Consider the following 18637-nt stretch of genomic DNA (forward strand, 5'->3'; position numbering starts at 1 on the left):
GGTTTTATGGTTTTGGTGACCCTGTCTTTGACTTGACAAAACATTACACACAACTCTTGTAAATGTACTGTCCTAACATACTCTAAATTTATGCTTTCGCTGTAAAACCTTTTTGAAATCGTAAAACGTGGTTAGATTAAGGAGATGTTTATCTTTCAAAGGGTGTAAAATAGTTGTATGTTTGAAAAATTTGAATTTTGACATTTATTTGGATTCAAATTTGCCGCTCTTGAAATGCACCTGCTGTTGATGGAGTGCACCACGGGTGGCACGCTAGCGTCCCACCTAGCCCATAGAGGTTAAACTGAAGACATGTTTATCAATTAACTCCCTGTAATTATTATCACACGATTAAACTGATTAATCGTTTAATTGTAATTAACTCGGAGATCGAGGCACCAAGGAGAATATTCAGATTACAAAGCTATAATTGTCCTAATATAACTTTCCTCTACTATAATATTATATTCTATTATAGTATAGGCCGATTATCTTCTGGTTTAAATGGTGTATTTTACCTCGAGTCCAGTCTCATTCCAAACATCGTAAATTGTTGTATCTGCACGAACCCAGTCTTTACTAAAATCATCCATACATCAATTGTCTTAAAATCATTTATTTACTACACTAAGTAATTAACCTCTATGGGCTAGGTGGGACGCTAGCGTGCCACCCGTGGTGCACTCCATCAACAGCAGGTGCATTTCAAGAGCGGCAAATTTGAATCCAAATAAATGTCAAAATTCAAATTTTTCAAACATACAACTATTTTACACCCTTTGAAAGATAAACATCTCCTTAATCTAACCACGTTTTACGATTTCAAAAAGGTTTTACGGCGAAAGCATAAATTTAGAGTATGTTAGGACAGTACATTTACAAGAGTTGTGTGTAATGTTTTGTCAATTCAAAGACAGGGTCACCAAAACCATAAAACCAGCTAAAATGATGCACTAACCTTTTACAATCTCCATCAGATGACACTCCTAGGACATTATGTTAGACAATGCATGCATTTTTAGTTCTATCAAGTTCATATTTATATCCAAATACAACGTTTTACTATGGCATTGATGTTGAGGAAATCGTTTCCCTCCAATAACCGGCAGTCAAGTCAGCGTCACAAATTAAATAATTAAAATTAGAAAACATTGGTAAAATATTATATTGTCATTTAAAGAATTATAGATTTACATCTCTTGAACGCAATCAACTTGCCAGATTTAAAAATAACCTTACTGGGAAATCACACTTTGCAATAATCTGAGCACTGCGCCCAGAAAAATACGCGTTGCGATACAGACTAGACGTCATGTTGGGGAGATCTAAAATCGAAAATACTATGTAAATAATCCATTACCTTTGATTCTCTTCATCAGATGTCACTTCCAGGTATCACAGGTCCATAACGAATGTAGTTTTGTTCAAAAAAGCTAATCATTTATGTCCAAAAATCTCCGTCTTGTTAGCACATGATCTAAGCCAGCCGGACTTCTCGTCATGAACGAGGGGAAAAAATATATTTACGTTCGTTCAAACATGTCAAACGTTGTATAGCATAAATCATTAGGGCCTTTTTTAACCAGAACATGAATAATATTCAGGGTGGACGAATGCATACTCTTTTATAACGTATTGGAACGAGGGTACCCAACATGAACTCGCGCGCCAGGTGTCTAATGGGCCATCATCGTTCCATGGCTCTTGTTCGGTCAGATCTCCCTCCAGAAGACTCAAAACACTTTGTAAAGGCTGGTGACATCTAGTGGAAGCAATAGGAAGTGCCAAAATATTCCTCAGCCCCTGTGTTTTTCAATGGGATAGGTTTAAAGGTAATACAACACATCAGGTATCCACTTCCTGTCAGAAAATGTCTCAGGGTTTTGCCTGCCAAATTAGTTCTGTTATACTCACAGACACCATTCAAACAGTTTTAGAAAATTTAGGGTGTTTTCTATCCATATGTAATAAGTATATGCATATTCTAGTTACTGGGTAGGAGTGGTAACCAGATTAAATCGGGTATGTTTTTTTATCCAGCCGTGTCAATACTGCCCCCTAGCCCTAACAGGTTAACAGAAAACATACAAACAGTAATTATCGTCACAAAGGATTGGTATAGTAATGTGCCCTAATGGCTAACAGGCATGGCTGGTCTGTTAGACAATGGGTCATAAACGGTCAGCTGAGAATGTACACAGAGTTCATTAATATTAACAATTGACAATTGAAGGCTCGCTCATTCGGGAACAATTGCAATCAATATATATTAACGCTCATGTGTCGTCGTCGGGATCCTTGTTGGAGCGTCGTTCTGTGGAGAGTTTTGTCTCTCTCTCTCTCTCGGTTAGAATGGATCTTTCAAAGCGACATTCATTAATGTTGTTATAGAATGGATGTTTCGTTGGTCTTCGCGTTCGATGATATAATTTACTTAGCTGCAGACTAATAATTAATATCAAAGACTTGTTCTTATTCTGTCGGTATCAATAGTCTAAAAGTTAACCACATGGTATGGTTCACTTTCAGTAAAGGAATTGGATGGTAAAACCTATTGGCCATGGAGTGGAGGCCTGGTCTGAAGAAATGTAAATCAGGGTGGGTTTTATAGTGACCCTTGAACAGGCTTGTGAAATGACGCCTGGTCCTGTCTGTGTCCCTTGGGGGGCGTGCCAATGGCTGAGTGAAGCTTGGTACAGAAATCCAATTCTATCACATTAACATCAGTACATAGCATCTCAATGTATTACAAATAGCTTTATCCTTATTAATACATTTTATACAACCATTATGATGCAAGTCTTAAGCTGAGGCTATTATATAAACAGTTTTATGGTAATATGGCTATATTGTCTCTTCTGAGTATCACAAAATTGTACCAAGCGGACCAGTTCGTAGCTGGATTCTTCACCAATCTTCCATACCTTCTCCAGAACACAAATGTCGCTTGGCTCCCCAATTCTGTGAGTTGGAAGAATTTCCTGTGTCTCTCTATGGGCCATGTGGCCAGAGACTCCTCTTAGAGTTTTTACAACCCTTTCACACAGGGCCTGGGTGGTTGGGAAGGTAGGTTGGGGGATGATACAAAGGGGAGGGGGTCAACTGTCCTTCCTGTACCCAAAGAGGCCAACGTCATGACAAATCTTTCTGATTGAGACAAAACGGATGGCACTGTGATAGACTGCATCTAATTTATTGAGTAGGGTATTGGAGGCTATTTTGTAAATGACATCGCCGAAGTCGAGGATCGGTAGGATGGTCAGTTTTATAAGGGTATGTTTGCAGCATGAGTGAAGGATGCTATGTTGCGAAATAGGAAGCCAATTCTAGATTTAATTTTGGATTGGAGATGTTTAATATAAGTCTGGAAGGAGAGTTTAAAGTCTAACCAGACACCTAGGTATTTGTAGTTGTCCACATATTCTAAGTCAGAACCGTCCAGAGTAGTGATGCTGAACAGGCAGGCAGGTGCAGGCAGCGATCAGTTGAAGAGCATGCATTTAGTTTTACTTGTATTTAAGAGCAGTTGGAGGCCACGGAAGGAGAGCTGTATGGCATTGAAGCTCGTCTAGAGGTTAGTTAACACAGTGTCCAAAGAAGGGCCAGAAGTATACAGAATAACACCAATAACAGAGGGGGTCTGATCTTTGTGCCTCTGTAAATTTCTCATTCATCATCATTAATGATTCATTCCTGATTATTCATAATCATGGTAGCATCCACATGAATGTAGAAGTGTTCAGAAACATGTTCTATTCTTACTGACAATACAAGTGAAGTGACTCCAAAATGACAGGACATTATTCACCATTCAGTTTCTATTAGGAAAAACATCATCCAAAACACAACCAAGACAAACTGCAAATGCATTCAACAGGTTTGTAGAATCACAATTGATGTAATCACTGCAGGCATGGATCATGGGACTAAATACTAAACTTATGACAACTTTAATACAATATAAGTGAATTTGTCCGAATATGTACAACTTTTTCAAATGGGAGAACTAAATACATAAAGTGCTTTCCTTTCTTAACAGTAACACAGCTATGTATGAAAATACCCTCAAATAAAAGGTGACATTCTGTACTGTCACCTAATATGAAACATTCTATCTCAAATCCAAAATGCTGGATCATAGCACCACATTTAAAACTGTAAGCTTCACTGTCAGAACACATATGGTGTGGACTATGTGTGCCTGGTAAACACATGTGGATCTGGTGAACAGTTATCACTTGTTGACCAACTACAGGAATACTGACCTCAGCGTCTCCAGTTTACAGTGTGGATCCTCCAGTCCAGCAGAGAGCAGCTTCACTCCTGAATCCTTCAGGTCATTGTTACTCAGGTCCAGCTCTCTCAGGTGTGAGGGGTTTGACTTCAGAGCTGAGACCAGAGAAGCACAGCCTTTCTTTGTGACTCCACAGCCTGACAGCCTGCAACGAGATCATCATGACTTCACAAACACACTGGTAATTTAACACCAGTAGTGTAGAAGGACAAGGGTAGATGCATTTGGTTCATATTCCCAAACAACACATAGATTCATCTTCCATCAATGCATTTATTCAATATGTTTTTCAATATACATATTATAATACATATTTTTCTCTAAACATAATATTTCTTCCTGATGAATACTTCTTATATGTCATTTTATTTACTCACAGAGCAGCTCTGGAGGCTTTGACCACTGGCAGCAGCCTCAGAAGAGTTTCCTCTGATCTGGAGAATTTCTTCAGGTCAAACACATCCAGCTCCTTTTCTGAAGTCAGCAATACAAAGGCCAGAGCTGACCACTGTGCAGGTGACAGGTTGGGTTCTGAGAGACTTCCTGATCTCAGGTAGCTTTGGATCTCCTCCACTAGAGAATGGTCATTCAGTTCATTCAGACAGTGGAACATATTGATGCTCCTCTCTGGAGAAGGATTCTCCCTGATCTTCTTCTTGATGTACTTGACTGTTTCTTCATGGCTCTGTGAGCTGCTTCTTGTCTTTGTCAGTAGACCTCGTAAGTGCTTCTGATTGGATTCCAGTGAGAGGCCCAGAAGGAAGCGGAGGAACAGGTCCAGGTTTCCTGTCTCACTTTGTAAGGCTTTATCCAGGGCACTCTTGTAGACAGTAACTTCAGTAACTTCAGGCTTGTCTCTGAACAGCGAGAAAACGTATCTGAACATTGATTGAGGTTCATCCATTAGATTCTCATTGTTGTTGATGAATGAGAGGAACACATATACAGCAGCCAGAAACTCCTGAATGCTCAGATGAACAAAGCAGTACACCTTGTTCTGGTACAGCCCACATTCCTCTTTAAAGAGCTGTGTGCACAATCCTGAGTACACTGAGGCTTCATTGACATCAATGCCAGCCTCTTTCAGGTCTTTTTCATAGAAAATCAGATTGCCCTTCACTAGCTGTTGAAAAGCCAGTTTTCCCAGTGACAGAATGCTCTCTTTATTCCAGTGTGGACCTGTCTCTTCTTTCCCAAGATACTTTTCATTCTTCTGTTTGGTATGAAACACCACAAGGTGTGTGTACATCTCAGTCAGAGTCTTGGGCATCTCTTCTCTCTTATGTTCCAGCATGTGTTCGAGGACTGTTGCAGAAATCCAACAGAAGACTGGAATGTGGCACATGATGTGGAGGCTCCTTGATGTCTTTATGTGTGAGATGATTCTGCTGGCCAGGTCCTCATCACTGAATCTCTTCCTGAAGTACTCCTCCTTCTGTGGGTCATTGAACCCTCGTACCTCTGTCACCTGGTCAACACACCCTGAAGGGATCTTATTGGCTGCTGCAGGTCGGGTAGTTATCCAGAGGAGAGCAGAGGGAAGCAGATTTCCCTTGATGAGATTTGTCAGCAGAACATCCACTGAGGTTGACTCTGTGACGTCACAACAGATCTTGTTCTTCTGGAAGTCTAGGGGCAGTCGGCACTCATCCAGACCATCAAAGACGAACAGAACTTTGTACTTGTCGTAGTTGGAGATTCTTGATTGTTTTGTTTCCATTGAGAAGTGATTGAGAAGTTCAATCAAAGTGTTTTTGTCCCCTTTCATCAAATTCAGCTCCCGAAAAGGGAATGAAAATACAAATTGGACATCCTGATTTGCTTTTCCTTCAGCCCAGTCCAGAATGAACTTCTGCACAGAGACTGTTTTTCCAATGCCAGCGACTCCCTTTGTCAGCACAGTTCTGATACGTTTGTCTTGTCCAGTTAAGGGTTTGAAGATGTCGTTACATTTGATTGCAGTCTCTGGTCTTGCTTGTTTCCTGGTTGTTGTCTCAATCTGTCTCAGCTCATGTTCATTATTGACCTGTCCTGTTCCTCCCTCTGTGATGTAGAGCTCTGTGTAGATCTTATTGAGAAGTGTTGGGTTTCCTTGTTTAGCGATCCCCTCAAATACACATTGAAACTTCTTCTTTAGATTAGATTTGAGTTCACGTTGGCAAATCACGGCAGGATCATCTGAATCTAGAAATAACACAGAGGATATTAATATTACATCTGTTTTAATGTCTACAGTATTGTAGGACTGTTATAACATTTTAAATTATAATCATTTATTCTCTTAACTGACTGTATAAATGTTTTCATAATGCATTCCAGACTGGTGTGACTGATTATATTATTATTGGTATTATTGATGGTATTATTAATGTTGTCTCTCTCTCTCTCTCTAAATTAATCAACACAACACATCCCTGCTGCTACTTGATGAGGTCACTAGGTGTTGTGTTAAGGCTGCTACAATATCATTGAGTTACACAGCTACTTTAGCTGTACTTTAGCCACAGCTTTTAAATGTTATAAAACAGCATTCAACATGAGGCAGACAGATCTTACTTTTCTCCAGTGTGTCAGCAAGCTCCTTCTGGTTCATTTTCCTCAGGATGTGCAGTGTGATCTTCAGAGCCCCCTCTCTGGCACTGCTCTCCTGCTTCTCATCTTCAGCATCCACCACTTCCTCATCCTGCTTCTGACTCTCAAAGCCTTCTGGGAGTTCTGGACTAAGAATCCTCTTGAACATCTTCAGCTCGTTCTTCACAAATATCATCATTTTCTTTTCAAGCAACTGAAATAAATCAAGTAAATAAGTTAAGCAAGAGAAGAAATGCTTTCTCATTAACACATTAATGAATAATTGACAGATCAACTTTACTTGAGGTAAACAAAAACAAATGTACATAACAGGAACACATACACTGAATATAGAGTCCAGGTCTGTTTGATGACTCTGGGAAGACTGACCACTGAGAATCTCTGACTCTGATCTCTCCTGTTGGTTTCTGTGGACAAAACATGAGATTACATCTCCTCATCCAGGGAGTGAGTGAGTACGGACAGACAAACAGACATAGACAGAAAGCGGGACAGACAGTCAGAGACAGACAGAGACAGACAGACAGACAGACAGAAAGACACAGACAGAGAGACAAACAGACAGACAGACAGAGACAGACAGACAAACAGAGACACAGACAGAAAGCGGGACAGACAGTCAGAGACAGACAGAGACAGACAGACAGACAGACAGACAGACAGACAGACAGACAGACAGACAGACAGACAGACAGACAGACAGACAGACAGACAGACAGACAGACAGACAGACAGAAAGCGGGACAGACAAACAGAGATAGACAGAGACAGACAGAGACAGAGACAGACAGACAGAGACAGACACAGACAGACACATACAGACAAAGAGAGACAGACAGACTGAAAGCGGGACAGACAGTCAGAGACAGGCAAAGACAGACAAACAGACAGACAGAGACACAGACAGAAAGCGGGACAGACAGTCAGAGACAGACAGACAAACAGACAGACAGAGACACAGACAGAAAGCGGGACAGACAGTCAGAGACAGACAGACAGAAAGATACAGACAGACAGACAGACAGACAGACAGAAAGATACAGACAGACAGACAGACAGACAGACAGACAGACAGACAGACAGACAGACAGACAGACAGACAGACACACAGACAGAAACAGACATACAGACAGAGAAAGACACACAGACAGACAGAGACAGACAGAGACAGACAGACAGAAACAGACACAGAGAGACACAGAGACACAGACAGACAGACAGACAGACAGACAGACAGACAGACAGACAGACAGACAGACAGACAGACAGACAGACAGACAGACAGACAGACAGACAGACAGACAGACAGACAGACAGCGAAATACACACAGACAGAGAGACAGGCAAAGAGGCAGAGAGACAGATAGACAGACAGAGAGACACACACACACAGGGAGGGAATATTGTGTTTGTTTAATTAATATTGTTTTAGGACTATGAAAATGGACAAAAGTATTAGCCTATGGATTATGAAAACAACCAAAATAAATGTGAAAATGGGAGAGGAGAAATGACTAGAGACAGTGTTGTTTAACTCACTGACCATGACCCATGAGTTCTTCTTACCTTTGTTCAGTAGAAAAGTCTCCCTCTCTAAAGTATATAGGTGTACACATGGACCAGTCACTCTTCATGGACACACAGCTGGGTACACGGGAGGCTGGTCTCTCCTGTTTGATTAGACTTTAACACAACAGAGACAAACATTACATCTCTCATCTACTCTGAGCTCAGATGGGAAACATAAGAAGAGCTCTGGATCAGACAGACAGACAGACAGACAGACAGACAGACAGACAGACAGACAGACAGACAGACAGACAGACAGACAGACAGACAGACAGACAGACAGACAGACAGACAGACAGACAGACAGACAGAAAGCGGGACAGACAAACAGAGATAGACAGAGACAGAGACAGAGACAGACAGACACAGACAGACACATACAGAACAAGAGAGACAGACAGACTGAAAGCGGGACAGACAGTCAGAGACAGGCAAAGACAGACAAACAGACAGACAGAGACACAGACAGAAAGATACAGACAGACAGACAGAGACACAGACAGAAAGATACAGACAGACAGAGACACAGACAGAAAGCGGGACAGACAGTCAGAGACAGACAGACAGAAAGAGACAGACAGACAGACAGACAGACAGACAGACAGACAGACAGACAGACAGACAGACAGACAGACAGACAGACAGACAGAAAGCGGGACAGACAGAAAGCGGGACAGACAAACAGAGATAGACAGAGACAGAGACAGAGACAGACAGACACAGACAGACACATACAGAACAAGAGAGACAGACAGACTGAAAGCGGGACAGACAGTCAGAGACAGGCAAAGACAGACAAACAGACAGACAGAGACACAGACAGAAAGATACAGACAGACAGACAGAGACACAGACAGAAAGATACAGACAGACAGAGACACAGACAGAAAGCGGGACAGACAGTCAGAGACAGACAGACAGAAAGAGACAGACAGACAGACAGACAGACAGACAGACAGACAGACAGACAGACAGACAGACAGAAAGCGGGACAGACAGAAAGCGGGACAGACAAACAGAGATAGACAGAGACAGACAGAGACAGAGACAGACAGGGGAGGCTGGTGTCTCCTGCTTTATTGGACTTCAACACAACAGAGACAAACATTACATCTTTCATCTACTCTGAGCTTGGTGTGTTTTTCACTATCTAATCATGACATTGTGTTGTTCAATGACAGACATGTATTTGTTTAAAAATCTATAACTTAATGATTTCATTTCAGAGAAGACAAATAATAATATTTTTTTACAAAATTTTATATATCTGCCTGCCTCTCAACTGTGACCGTTTCAATTCGTCATATGTAGCAACATTTGAAATTGTGTTTTTTACGTTGGATAAAAGTAGAGACTCAGAGCTAGAAAATGGTATATCAGACACTGCAGTTGAGGAACAATGGGAAAGTAATTCTGCTTTGAATGATGATAAACTTGTAACCTCACTTTTGAGAAAAAGGTCCTTTGAATGTTTTGGTACCTACTGGAGAGCTCTTCTTTGTCTACAGGGCTGTTACTTTGGCAGATAATGTCACCCATCTAAATAAATAGTTTTATATATATAATTAACTAAATGTATGGTGTTTTTGTTTTATGTCAGTTTAATTGTTTGTTATGCTATAAACTTTTTATTTTATTATAAGTGGTAAAATGAACTAGAAAATGTTATATTTTTTTCAATTCTGAGTAATTACTACTTTAGTAAGGAATAACACATTACTCAGTACTACTGCAGTTGCTAAATAATTCCAATAGATGGCAGCATAAGACCACAAATGACATTTCAGAATATTAGTTTAGTTTTCTCCCTGGATACACCACCACTCCCCCTCACAGGAAAACTCCTGTGTGGCTTCTTTCTGTCCCTTTACACACTGCTAACACAAGAGGAAGGACTGAAAAAGCATTTAACAGACTACTGTGAAGTAATATAATGATGATTCATGTTTATTATTACCTGTTTTTATGCTCATGTTTTGAAATTATACTTCATTAATATAACGATTATCAATAAGTCTGAACATTAATTCAGTCACCTCTAGTTGAGAAAAACGTATTTTCCAGGTACATTCATTGTCAAATTCATCAACCAGCATCGAGCCACTCTGCCTTCTCTCTCTAGTAGTCAACTCAGCCCCGGTAAAAAGCTGGTGTCATCACTCTGCCTTCTCTCTCTAGTAGTCAACTCAGCCCCGCTAAAAAGCTGGTGTCGTCGCTCTGCCTTCTCTCTCTAGTAGTCAACTCAGCCCCAGTAAAAAGCTGGTGTCGTCGCTCTGCCTTCTCTCTCTAGTAGTCAACTCAGCCCCGGTAAAAAGCTGGTGTCGTCGCTCTGCCTTCTCTCTCTAGTAGTCAACTCAGCCCCGGTAAAAAGCTGGTGTCGTCGCTCTGCCTTCTCTCTCTAGTAGTCAACTCAGCCCCGGTAAAAAGCTGGTGTCGTCACTCTGCCTTCTCTCTCTAGTAGTCAACTCAGCCCCGGTAAAAAGCTGGTGTCGTCGCTCTGCCTTCTCTCTCTAGTAGTCAACTCAGCCCCGGTAAAAAGCTGGTGTCGTCGCTCTGCCTTCTCTCTCTAGTAGTCAACTCAGCCCCGGTAAAAAGCTGGTGTCTTCACTCTACCTTCTCTCTCTAGAAGTCAACTCAGCCCCAGTAAAAAGCTGGTGTCGTCACTCTGCCTTCAATCTCTAGTAGTCAACTCAGCCCCGGTAAAAAGCTGGTGTCGTCACTCTGCCTTCTCTCTCTAGTAGTCAACTCAGCCCTGGTAAAAAGCTGGTGTCGTCGCTCTGCCTTCTCCAGGGGCATGTTGAGGTAAATTTACTAACCGGTAGGGTTTAATGATGTAATTTATTGGCGGGCTGGAAGACGCACTCTTGTCTTTTCTATTCCGAGGTTGTTTACTCGCAATATCAGATATTAAGATTACTTTTTATAATGCATGTATACTGAGGTTGAGGTTTTGACTAGCGATTATTTACCCGGTGTTCAATACCTGCTATAATCACTATTTTGTTGCTCTCCCGAAAGCAATACAGGCCCATTACGAGATATATAGCTAACTAAAGTAATGAGTGACCATTTTAGAAAATCATGGGACATATAGTCTGTGGTTGCATGCTATTTTATGTCAATCCTATTGCTGCCTGTAGCCTATAACTGATGCTTCGTGGTCTTATGCTGCCATCTATTGGAAATCTTTAGCAATTAAAAGTTATTAATGCACATTCAGACGTTGGTGAGGCAGCTAAAAAAATGTTTAAAAAATTGAATGTGTCCAGCCTACTTTAGGCGCCCCGAAAATAATATTCAAAAGATTGGTCCTTGGATACAGAGGGGTTAAACACTAAAGTTACCGTCCATCTAGTGAAGAGAGGAGAACCGGACAGAGGTAGCCAGCATCCGTCAACGAGAGAGGGAGGATAGGATAACTAGGATGCTGCTGGTAGAGTAGCGAGCTAGCTTACCTAGCTGTACCGACTAGCTAGGATAACTAGGATGCTGCTGGTAGAGTAGCTAGCTAGCTTACCTAGCTGTACCGACTAGCTAGGATAACTAGGATGCTGCTGGTAGAGTAGCTAGCTAGCTTACCTAGCTGTACCGACTAGCTTGGCTAGCTAGCAGAACGTTCGTCTGTCGTTTGTCTCGATGATGATGACGAATCCGGTGAACCACAAAATGAAACAAGGATAGAGAGTGAAAAGGATCTGGCTACACTCATACTGTCCCTGACCGTAAAGCAAAAAGCAAATTCAACAATAAACTTCGGCGTCTCAACACTGTAGTGAACTCTGTAGTTATTCCCCAAGATCACCTCAGCCCACTCTGCTCGTAACCAGACAATATCCTTGGCGCCACACCGTACGGGGACGCGGACAGTTCTTTACGGGGACGGGGACAGATCCAGAACGCGGACATAAGCAGTGCCACACAATCAACTAAACCCAGTCTTTACAGTGGGTTACATTAGTGATATTCATTTTTTATTATTATGTTAAACAAACATTTATTATAACAATATTTTGAGATCTAGGCCCATATCCACAAAGCGTCTCAGAGTAGAGAATTGGTCATATAAGTGCTGAGAATAAAGACATTTGACACTTATGGGTATAAATTAAAGCTATGCATGAAGTCTCTAGTCCTACCTAGTCGGCAGATATTTAGGACACCTCGTGAGCTGTCCTAAGTAGTTAAGAGTTAACAGCAGGTATCTTGATAATACTATAGAATAATGCAGCGAGTCAGTGGTTCCTGCACCACATGTAAATACTTTGGAGTCGTAAAAATAATGTTTTATATTTCTATATGATCAATCCATAAAACAGTGTCCGGGTGCTGGAAAAAACATGAGGAATTGATCTGACCACTGGAGGGCTGCTGGGTTCACATCCTCAAAACATTCACCTTTCGTTGATCAGAACTCTAGAGGTTCTTCTTCACTGAACCCAAATATATATATAACTTTTAGTGGTTCCATATATTAAGGAAGTGATAGAAGCCTTTTTGGTTCTATAAGGAACCTTCTTTTCTAAGAGTGTAAAATTAACAAGTTTTTCTTTTGATTATTTAATTATCTACATCATGTTATTTCAAGATATCCCTTTGGAGCGCAACATCACGTTGTTAAGAAATTATCCTAAATTGGGCATGGCTTTAAAATGGGCAATTGAATGCATCTAGGGTGTTCCAGCAAAACAATGGATATATAGAGTTTTGCAATAAAACATTTTTTATACACAATCTAAAGAAATTCATAAATAATCTGAGAACAGTAATATTGAAGGTACCCATTAGCAACCATTTCTGATTAAAAAACAAATGTGAACATTTTTGGAAATATCATTTTTGAAATAAACTATTAATAATTCTTAAACAAAATTGTCATCTCACCTCTTAGATTTGGTGTCATGTTCCCCAGAGAGACTCATTTTAGAGAACTGACCCCTAAACAGAGATCCAGCATGTTGGTTGTGGTCAACACAGTGACAACTAAACAGAGATCCAGCATGTTGGTTGTGGTTAACACAGTAACTAAACAGAGATCCAGCATGTTGGTTGTGGTTAACACAGTAACAACTAAACAGAGATCCAGCATGTTGGTTGTGGTTAACACAGTGACGTCCTAAACAGAGATCCAGCATGTTGGTTGTGATTAACACAGGGCCAACTAATTATTGAAGGTCAATTGTTCTCTTTTATTCATTATCTCTTAGAAATAAAACATTTACTAACAGACATAGAAAGACACATCCAAACAGTTAGGTGATTTAATATTTTTCACAATTTCTCCATGTAGTGGAACTAATAATAATAAAACAATTTAACAACAACAATATGATATTAATAAGTCACTTTCTCTTTTAATAATTTCTCTCATTCTAGTGTGTTGCTTTGTTCAACAGGTATGATATAATTATGCTGTTACTGAATTCAGTTCATAATAACAATGTTAAGAAAAGTATGTTCAGTGGTTTCATACCAAATTACACAGGAAGCAGGAGCTCATTGTAGTTTAGAAAACAACAAATGTTCTGATATTCTGAAAGATGATTTAGAACTATGATACATTAAAATTTTTACAAATTGTAAAATAATCACGATAAACAAATCGTATAATACGATATATGAACAATATGTTTTTGAATTTGACTTGCCTACGCCCAGTTAGCGCCATTTTGTATGATTGAACTGTCACATAACTGTCCCAGGTGAAATGGACTTTTAGATCTGAGTGTTTTACTGTCAGTCACTATACTAAAAAAAACACCATACATTTAATTTCTCTACACACTTTACAATAATCACTGGGAAGATTCTTACCTTGTAGCCTGAATTCACAACCAGAACATGTCAAGTCATTGAGATATTTTCCGTTGTTCTGAGAGAGCACCTTCCTGATAACAAGTGTCTCTGTATCTATGTTCTAGGTACAGTTGATCTTTGGATGCAATAATATCTGGTCAAAGTCTAGTGACACAACACCATAGTATATCATAAACATAACAGCAGTTGGCCAGAAAAGGCCATGACATACTATAAAACAGGGTTTGTCAACTAGATTTGGCTTCGGGTGTCACGGTTGTCATAGAGAGGAGCGGACCAAAGTGCAGCGTGATTATCGTTCCACATATTTTATTGAACTGTGAAACTATGCAATACATACACATAAACTAAAGAACAAAAAAACAACAAACCGTGATGCAGAGGTGAAACATACACTACTCAAAAACAATCTCCCACAAACAAAGGTGGGAAAAACACCTACTTAAGTATGATCTCCAATTAGAGACAACGATGACCAGCTGCCTCTAATTGGAGATCATCCCAAACAAAACCAAACATAGAAACTAGAACTAGAAACTAGAAAACAACATAGAAAAACGAAACTAGAAAACCCCCCTGTCACGCCCTGACCTACTCTACCATAGAAAATAACAGCTTTCTATGGTCAGGACGTGACATCGGGAGAATTTTTTTCTGAGTTAAAGTCGGAGGGCCAGAACATAATTAGCATATAATATTAGCACAATTAATACGCCTACACTACAAATTTAACAACACGTTTAACACATTTGATTAGTACATAGTACATTGAGTGACAATAAAATAATTTAGATCTGATTAAGTTCATAAAATCACCAATATCTCTATTCAATTATATTTTTTTGTTTATATCTCTGTGTGTTGATTGTTGGGGAAAAACATGTCTACGTAGCCTACTGTAGTCTACACTACTTTATTAATATCAACATTCATTCAGAACAATTAGCTTGATAGCAAGAGAACATGTCGCTCTCAAAAAGTAGCAAAAGAAAGGTGGATAATGAAAATAAAGTTTCAGGGAAGAACGGACAGAGAGATATCCATTCATCTTACCATCTTTCTCCAATGCCAAGCCAGAGTGTCTTGTTTGCAATGAAAATGTCATTGTTTGCAAATAATTCAATCTCAGATGGCATTATGAATCTAAACATGGTACTTTGAAAGTGGCCTTCCCGCCCCAGACAGAGGCCTGAAGCAGAAACACTGAAGCATTAACTACAAGCTACAAACACGGCATTAGAATCCTCCTTCGTGGCCTGACCCAACAACAGAAGGTCACAAGTGCTTCCTAAAAGCATCCTGGGTTCTAACCAAACACAACATGCCCTTCACAGACGCAGAGCTGTTTAAAAAATGCATGGTGACAGTTTTGGAGGAATTGGCTACAGACAAGTCTATGGATAGCATAATCGCGTCTGTCAAACAGGTGCCCCTGTCTGTGACATCAGCCGGACGCCGTGTCTGTGCTCTGGCGGATGATGTGCATAGGATTGTTCTGGAGGGGCTCAGTCAGGCTGAGCATTTTCCCCTGGCTATTGATGAGAGTACTGACAACACCGATGTAGCACAGTTGTGTGTATATGTCCGTTATTTTCATGGGAAGGACACACCACCGGGGACGTTCCCCTGGATGGACACACCACCGGGGACGTTCCCTGGAAGGACACACCGCCGGGGACGTTCCCCTGGAAGGACACACCGCCGGGGACATCCTATTCACAAAGCTGGAACAATTGTTTACGTAGCATGGCCTGTCATTCGAAAAAGTCAACTTTGTGATCACCGTCAGGGCTCCTGCTATGGTGGACAGACACAGGGGCCTGGTCAGCAGGTTGAAGGAAATCGCCCCACAAATGAATGGCTTGCATTGTCTCATCCATCAGAGTGTGAAACCCTCTCTCTATACTGCACGAGGGAGAGAGTCTCCTCCAGGAATTTATGACCTGAGATAACAGAACCTGGGTGAGAGAGAGGGGGATGGAGGGAGAGAGAGGGGAATGGAGGGAGAGAGAGGGGGATGGAGGGGGAGAGAGGGGGATGGAGGGAGAGAGAGGGGGATGGAGGGAGAGAGAGTGGGAAGGAGGGAGAGAGAGGGGGATGGAGGGAGAGAGAGGGGGATGGAGGGGGAGAGAGGGGGATGGAGGGAGACAGAGGGGGATGGAGGGAGAGAGAGTGGGAAGGAGGGAGAGAGAGGGGGATGGAGGGGGAGAGAGGGGGATGGAGGGAGAGAGAGGGGGATGGAGGGAGAGAGAGGGGGATGGGGGAGAGAGAGGGGGATAGAGGGAGAGAGAGGGGGAAGGAGGGAGAGAGAGGGGGATGGTGCTCGCTATACCCAATGAGGGCAGCAGCTGACCACCATCGTTGTTGTAGTCATCACCATTCCTTTTATGTGCTAACTATGTTTGGATCAACTTCCACCTGTGAGTCCTCCTTTTCCTCTATGAATGCAATCGACTCACGACAGGAACCGGCTTTCACATAAGGCAACCGAGGACTGCCTGCTCATCAACATCACATCCCTCTCACCTGACATCCACAAGATCGTGTCCAAGGGGAAATGCAACTTTTCCCATTAAGTAAATAACTTAGTTTTTAATAAATAGTCATATAGGCTGCTAACATTATTATTATTATTATTATTATTATTATTATAATTGTTATTATTGTTATTATTATTATTGTGATTATTAGTGCTGATCAATGGCTATTTTAGGTGTCATGCTGACAGTATTTTCTGTTTGTTTTATCGTTACAGGAGCAGGTCATCCCAGACTCCTGATACAGGGCTACAGACACTCAGGTTATCCCAGACTCCTGATACAGGGCTACAGACACTCAGGTTATCCCCAGACTCCTGATACAGGGCTATAGACACTCAGGTTATCCCAGACTCCTGATACAGGGCTATAGACACTCAGGTTACTCTGGTCACTCTGATACAGGGCTACAGACTCTCAGGTTACTATGGTCACTCTGGTACAGGGCTACAGACACTCAGGTTATCCCAGACTCCTGATACAGGGCTACAGACACTCAGGTTATCCCAGACTCCTGATACAGGGCTACAGACACTCAGGTTACTCTGGTCACTCCTGATACAGGGCTACAGACACTCAGGTTACTCTGATACAGGGCTACAGACACTCAGGTTACTCTGGTCACTCTGATACAGGGCTACAGACACTCAGGTTATCCCCAGACTCCTGATACAGGGCTACAGACACTCAGGTTACTCTGGTCACTCTGATACAGGGCTACAGACACTCAGGTTACTCTGATACAGGGCTACAGACACTCAGGTTATCCCAGACTCCTGATACAGGGCTACAGACACTCAGGTTATCCCCAGACTCCTGGTACAGGGCTACAGACACTCAGGTTATCCCCAGACTCCTGGTACAGGGCTACAGACACTCAGGTTACTCTGGTCACTCTGATACAGGGCTACAGACACTCAGGTTACTCTGGTACAGGGCTACAGACACTCAGGTTACTCTGATACAGGGCTACAGACACTCAGGTTACTATGATCACTCTGGTACAGGGCTACAGACACTCAGGTTACTCTGGTCACTCTGATACAGGGATACAGACACTCAGGTTACTCTGGTCACTCTGGTACAGGGCTACAGACACTCAGGTTATCCCAGACTCCTGATACAGGGCTACAGACACTCAGGTTACTCTGGTCACTCTGGTACAGGGCTACAGACACTCAGGTTACTCTGGTCACTCTGATACAGGGCTACAGACACTCAGGTTATCCCCAGACTCCTGATACAGGGCTACAGACACTCAGGTTACTATGGTCACTCTGATACAGGGCTACAGACACTCAGGTTACTCTGGTCACTCTGATACAGGGCTACAGACACTCAGGTTACTCTGGTCACTCTGATACAGGGCTACAGACACTCAGGTTACTCTGGTCACTCTGATACAGGGCTACAGACACTCAGGTTACTCTGGTCACTCTGATACAGGGCTACAGACACTCAGGTTACTCTGATACAGGGCTACAGACACTCAGGTTACTCTGGTCACTCTGGTACAGGGCTACAGACACTCAGGTTACTCTGGTCACTCTGGTACAGGGCTACAGACACTCAGGTTACTCTGGTCACTCTGGTACAGGGCTACAGACACTCAGGTTACTCTGGTCACTCTGATACAGGGCTACAGACACTCAGGTTACTCTGGTCACTCTGATACAGGGCTACAGACACTCAGGTTACTCTGGTCACTCTGATACAGGGCTACAGACACTCAGGTTATCCCAGACTCCTGATACAGGGCTACAGACACTCAGGTTATCCCAGACTCCTGATACAGGGCTACAGACACTCAGGTTATCCCAGACTCCTGGTA

The 18637-nt window shown here is 41.9% G+C and overlaps 1 protein-coding gene across 2 annotated transcripts; it reads right to left on the reverse strand.

Annotated features, from left to right (window-relative positions):
• Window positions 1-1828: 1828 nt before the first annotated feature.
• On the reverse strand, window positions 1829-14475 carry LOC123733144 (NLR family CARD domain-containing protein 3-like). 2 transcript variants are annotated; one of them, XM_082971119.1, is made up of 7 exons: window positions 13926-14220; window positions 13337-13390; window positions 8453-8569; window positions 7209-7293; window positions 6851-7079; window positions 4672-6478; window positions 1829-4439 (listed from the first exon to the last, which is right to left on the reverse strand). In XM_082971119.1, the coding sequence occupies exons 2-7, from the start codon at window positions 13372-13374 to the stop codon at window positions 4250-4252; spliced, it is 2466 nt and encodes an 821-aa protein (XP_082827245.1). In that variant the 5' UTR covers window positions 13375-13390; window positions 13926-14220; the 3' UTR covers window positions 1829-4249. The 2 variants fall into 2 exon arrangements, with proteins under 2 accessions (XP_082827245.1, XP_082827244.1); XM_082971118.1 differs by lacking the exon at window positions 13926-14220 and adding an exon at window positions 14267-14475 and having other exon boundaries at window positions 1830-4439.
• Window positions 14476-18637: the final 4162 nt, after the last annotated feature.

Source organism: Salmo salar, unplaced genomic scaffold (assembly GCF_965601325.2).
Source record: "Salmo salar unplaced genomic scaffold, fSalSal1 ptg000177l, whole genome shotgun sequence".
NCBI classification, from domain to species: domain Eukaryota; kingdom Metazoa; phylum Chordata; class Actinopteri; order Salmoniformes; family Salmonidae; genus Salmo; species Salmo salar.

Excerpts from the sequence above, each read along its gene's own strand:
- LOC123733144 (XM_082971119.1), bottom strand. The coding sequence starts at position 13,374 with ATGAGTCTCTCTGGGGAACATGACACCAAATCTAAGAG. Across the intron at positions 6,479-6,850 it reads TGCTGACACACTGGAGAAAA|ATTCAGATGATCCTGCCGTG; the intron begins GTAAGATCTGTC and ends TGTTATTTCTAG. Across the intron at positions 4,440-4,671 it reads AAAGCCTCCAGAGCTGCTCT|GCTGTCAGGCTGTGGAGTCA; the intron begins GTGAGTAAATAA and ends ATCTCGTTGCAG.